This window comes from Trichechus manatus, unplaced genomic scaffold (genome assembly GCF_000243295.1).
Source record: "Trichechus manatus latirostris isolate Lorelei unplaced genomic scaffold, TriManLat1.0 scaffold00185, whole genome shotgun sequence".
Lineage (NCBI taxonomy): Eukaryota > Metazoa > Chordata > Mammalia > Sirenia > Trichechidae > Trichechus > Trichechus manatus.
The window spans coordinates 3680918-3685624 of NW_004444121.1; the positions used below are offsets into that span (position 1 = coordinate 3680918).

At 57.6% G+C, this 4707-nt stretch overlaps 1 protein-coding gene across 1 annotated transcript in view; it reads left to right on the forward strand.

Annotated features, from left to right (window-relative positions):
* The first annotated feature begins 1631 nt into the window (after positions 1-1631).
* The window catches only part of ZFP41 (ZFP41 zinc finger protein), a 3858-nt gene continuing 782 nt past the window's right edge, over positions 1632-4707 (forward strand). Inside the window, 4 exon segments of the mRNA XM_004391279.2 lie at positions 1632-1689; positions 2730-2936; positions 3427-3506; positions 4077-4698. Of these exon segments, the coding sequence (XP_004391336.1) occupies positions 4277-4698 (422 nt within the window). The 5' untranslated portion in view covers positions 1632-1689; positions 2730-2936; positions 3427-3506; positions 4077-4276.

A 4707-nucleotide genomic window follows, 5' to 3' on the forward strand; every position in this document is an offset into this window, starting at 1 on the left:
AGAAGCAAAAGGCTGCCCGGTCCTGCGCTGTCCCTGTGATCGGTTGTCGGCCAGACCATTGTGATCCATAGGGTTTTCATTGGCCAATTTTTTAAAAAGACCACCAGGCCTTTCTTCCTAGTCTCTCTTAGTCTGGAAGCTCCACTGAAACCTGTTCAGCATCCTAGCAACACGATGGCCTCCTCTGACAGACAAGTGGTGGCTGTGCTTGAGGCTCACTGGCTGGGAATTGAACTCAGGTCTCCTGCGTGGAAGGCGAGAATTGTACCACTGAACTGGAAAGACTGTAGCTCCAGCTTGTATCTCACTCAACTTCTGAGAATCCAGAGTAGAGGGAAATCAGTGAGTGTAATCAATGTGGAGAGAGCCTTTACTCATGGTTCCACCTCAGTCAACATAAAAGCCATCATAGAAAGAAGAAACCTGATCTAAGTGCTAAATGTGGCAGGACCTCCAGTGGGGAGGCGGCAGAAGATTCATCCGGGGAGACATCCTGTGAATGAAACGCTTTCCGTCGCATCGGAGTTGGCAGGCGACAGCAACCCTGTGAGGCAGGACTGGTAGCCTTCTCTGGCTCATGCCCCGGCACCGTGCCAGTGACACCGTGTCACGGGGAGAGGGGCCTCACGTGCTCAGGTCCCATCTCGACCGCGGAGAATTCACCGGCAAGAAAGCCTTCAAACGCAGTGGGCGCAGGAAAGCCTTCGGCCTCAAGCAAATGTCATCCCCAACAGTGAAGCTACTGAGACTTTGCACACGGACGACATCTTACAATTGTAATGCAAGTGAACTTTAAATTTTCAGTTAGAGAAGTTATGTGGACAGAGGAGCCGTGGTCAAGAAGCGAGACCAGGACTGAGGCGGAGCAGGGTGCAGCAGAGGAGGAGCCCAGTGGGGGCGGTTTCCAGCAGAAGTGGGCGCTCTGGGTAACAAGCCTAGAAAATAACCGGTGCAAACTCTGAATTGACCGCACCGCAGAGGGCTGGGAGGGAGACACGGAGGGTCTTGGAAGTCCCGGACCAAGCGGGGCAAGGAGAATGGGCCTGGGGAGCGTTCGCTGGGAGTCCACCGGGACATACTGGAGGCCGCAGCCTGGACACGGCCAGGGCAGTCAGGACCCTCGCAGAGATACAGCCACCCGGAGAGGGGCTGCTCGGGGGCGGGGCCTGACAGGGCGTGGGCGGGGCCTGCACCAGACGGGGAGGGTAGGGGTTGGGACCTGGGGACGTGGAGAGGCCTTATCTGGAGCAGGGCAGGATCTCCTACCGGCCGGGGACTGCCCAGGGACGGAGCCAGATGGGATGTGGGCGGGATGGGGCGTGGTCTTGGGGCGAGCCAGCTCGGGGGTGTGGCCTGCACGTGACCTGGGCGGGGCTGGAACAAGCCTGATGGGGAGCGGGGCGGGGTCTGCACGGGGGTGGGACCCACAGGACAGGGGCGGAATCTTCTTTGGGGAGGGGCGGAGCCTGCTGGGGCGGGACTTTTGCGGCCCACCACCGAGAGGCTCAGGCCCCTTGCTCCTAGAGCGGCGCCGGAAGGGGCGGGGCCTGCGGGCCCGGCCTTCCGGCCGTCGCGTAGGGCGGGTGTGCCCGGCGAGGCAGTGTTACCGCATCTAGCCAGCTGCAGGTGGCCCAAGCGGGCTGCGAGTTCTGCACCTCACTTTGGGCATCCCCGTGGGGGCCGGAGCGGGTAAGGCCGGGGTGCGGCGGGAGCTCCGGCAAGGAAGGGCCCCTCTCCCGCCCCTGGGCTCCCCTTCCCGGCCTTCCGGTCCTCGTCCCGCCTCGGGCGCGTCTTGGCCTCGTAATGGGGAGTCCTCGTTCCCTCTCACCTCCGGGGAGTGCTTGTAGGATCCCTGCCCACCCTTGTCTCGTCCAGGTCACAGAGGGTCCTGATGGGCCGACTACGAGGGCAGCTACCCCCTCCTTCCACTTTCACGTGGCCGGTGGAAAGCCGGGCTCCCGCGGAGAGGAGGGTGCGGTTAGCCAGGACAGCTATGTGTATCCGAGACGAGGTCCCGAGGCCCCGGCTCTCCACACAGCGGGGGTGAGGTTCTGTCGTTGGAAGGGGGGCATCGCGTGCTGCTCTTCAGAATCAGAGTGAGAGGCGGGTTCTCTCACCTGCCTGCTGTAAGTGTATAAACACTGGTGTCTCGGGCCTCGTGGCCCCACAGGTGGTTTGGGTGCAGTTTTGCTCTTGGATCTCAAGCCCGCTAATGATCCTGCTCTGAGACCCAGGGTCCTGAAGGCAGTGGAGGAGGGGGTCTGGGAGTGATGTTTGGGGGAGCCCCTGCTGCTGCTGAACCCCAAAGCCTCGTGATACCTAAGCCCAGAGGTACAGGAGCCAGGCTGAAGGTGACAGCCGGAGGCACCTTTAGGCCAGTGTCTCCTGAGCACCAATATGTGTAGTCTCTAGCCAAGTAACCGCAATTCGGGGATAAAAAAAAGAAAGCCATGATCCTTGCCCTCAACAGCCCCAGCCTCACGTGAGTGGCATGCCACAAGCGAGTGATAAGCATCGCAGGCAAGGGGACAGCGTTGTGGAGTACATGGAAGACCTCACAGGCCTCGGGCAGCACATGCCAGGCTCGGTGGGTTCATGGACCCCACCCTCCATTGAGCCGAGCCTGGACATAGAGCCATGTTGTTAGGCCTGGTGCCCAGAGAGCCTCCAGCACATGGGGCCAAGAGCTGTGCTTGCTCTTTTGTATCGGTTCTTGGTTTTTCCCTCAGGTTCCTACTAAAGTTAGGCCCAGCCTCCAATTCCAGCCTGGGTGACTGGGGCTGTGACCACTCCCCTCGTTCCACTTGAATTCCACCTGCCCAGCTGAGTTGACCCCTGTTTCTGCACCCTCGCCACAGCCCAGGTGGGCTTCCCTCATTTCCATTTCTGCCTCCCACCTGATGCTGAGAACCACCTGCCCCAGAAGCCACCTCCAGGTAAAGCCCTGGGATATTATGGTCTAAATCTGAAGCAAGCTTACCGTTATGGATTGAATTTTGTCCCCCCAAAATGTGTGTCAGCTTGGCTAGGCTATGTTTCCCAGTATTGTGTGATTGTCCACCATTTCATCATCTAATGCGATTTTCCTATGTGTTAATGAGGCAGGACTCCATCTACAAGATTAGTTTGTATCTTGACTTAGTGTCTTTTGAGATATAAAAGAGAGAAGTGATCAGAGAGATGGGGGCCTCCTACTTCTAAGAAAGCAGTGCCAGGAGCAAAGCATGTCCTTTGGACCCAGGGTCCGTGCGCTGAGAAGCTCCTAGACCAGGGGAAGATTGATGACAAGGACCTTCCCCCAGAGCCGACAGAGCGAAAGCCTTCCCCTGGAGCTGGCGCCCTGAATTCGGACTTCTAGCCTCCTAAACTGTGAGAGGATAAACTTCTGTTTGATAAAGCCAGCCACTGGTGGTATTTCTGTTACAGCGACGCTAGAGAATAGCTGACTAAGCCACTTACGTAAACATCGACCTTCAGAAGGACCAGACGGCCACGCTGCCCATCAGGTGGGTGGTCAGCACGGTCATCTTCTGTTTTCTGTTTTCCCTCCAAGCGTGGGTGAGAAGAGGGGAGGCCGGGTACCCTCTTTGGACTTGACAAAGAGCATTCAAAGTGTTCACAGCTTAAGACATATGTCACCTGGAATGTTATTACCCAGAGCACCACGTTTGTGGGTGAGACGGCCTGTCAGACTCATGGACCTCCTGCCCAGCCGGGGTGGGGAGACCCCTCCCCTGGCAGAGGAGTAGATTCCTCCAACAGCGTGAGCGGTGATGCCGAGGATCTGGAAGCGGGGGAGGTATCAGGGTCTGGGGAAGTCAAGTGTAAATGTGCACGTAGGTGCACACATGCACATGCATGCATGTGTACACAGGCACGTACAGCCTTACAAACGTACACACATGCACGCACACACACCCCAGCTCCCCCATCCTGGCACCCCCTCCCCTCCCTGGTAACGTGGCCTCTGGAGGAGCTTGAAGCTGTGCCCTTCCCAGGCACTTGTCTGTCCAGGTGTTCACGGCCTTACTTCTCTCCACAGCAGCAGGGTTGATGGTTCGTTCTTTCTGTTGCAGATGTTCAGTTCCAGGGCTTCAGCTGCAGACTTAGGAAATGAGTCAAAAGCCAGACGTTTCGGAAGAAATGGCGTTACAAGGAAAGGCATTCCTAAGACCGAAGAACTTTGGCGTGGCCCCTCTGTGCAGGGCAGGGTGGCAAATCCTCCATCCTTGCTGGCTTCCGTGGGGTCCTCTCTCTTTCCTGGGAGCCAGGAAAAATGGAAAAGCGCACGGGCAAGATAAAGAAGACCCAGACTCCAAAGGAAGAAGCCGACATGCCAAAGGACGCATTTCAGGAGAGAGAGCGTCAGGAGAAAAAAGCCAAGCAAAAGACGCACTTTGGTTGGAAAGCAGAGTAAGGAGCAGGCCTGAGCCCGGAAGATGAGGAACACCTGTTTGATGCCTCCGATACCTCCTTTGAGGACGACTTTGAGGGGGTCCCCATGTTTATTCCTTTTCAGAGGAAGAATCCCTACGAATGTGGCAAATGTGGGCGCATCTTCAGGCACAAGATGGGCTGCATCCACACCGGCAAGAAGCCCAGCCTGTGCAGCCAGTGTGGGAAGGCCTTCCGGCACAGTTCGGACATCACCAAGCACCAGCGTGTGCACACTGGGGAGAAGCCCTTCAGCTGCGGTCAGTGTGGGAA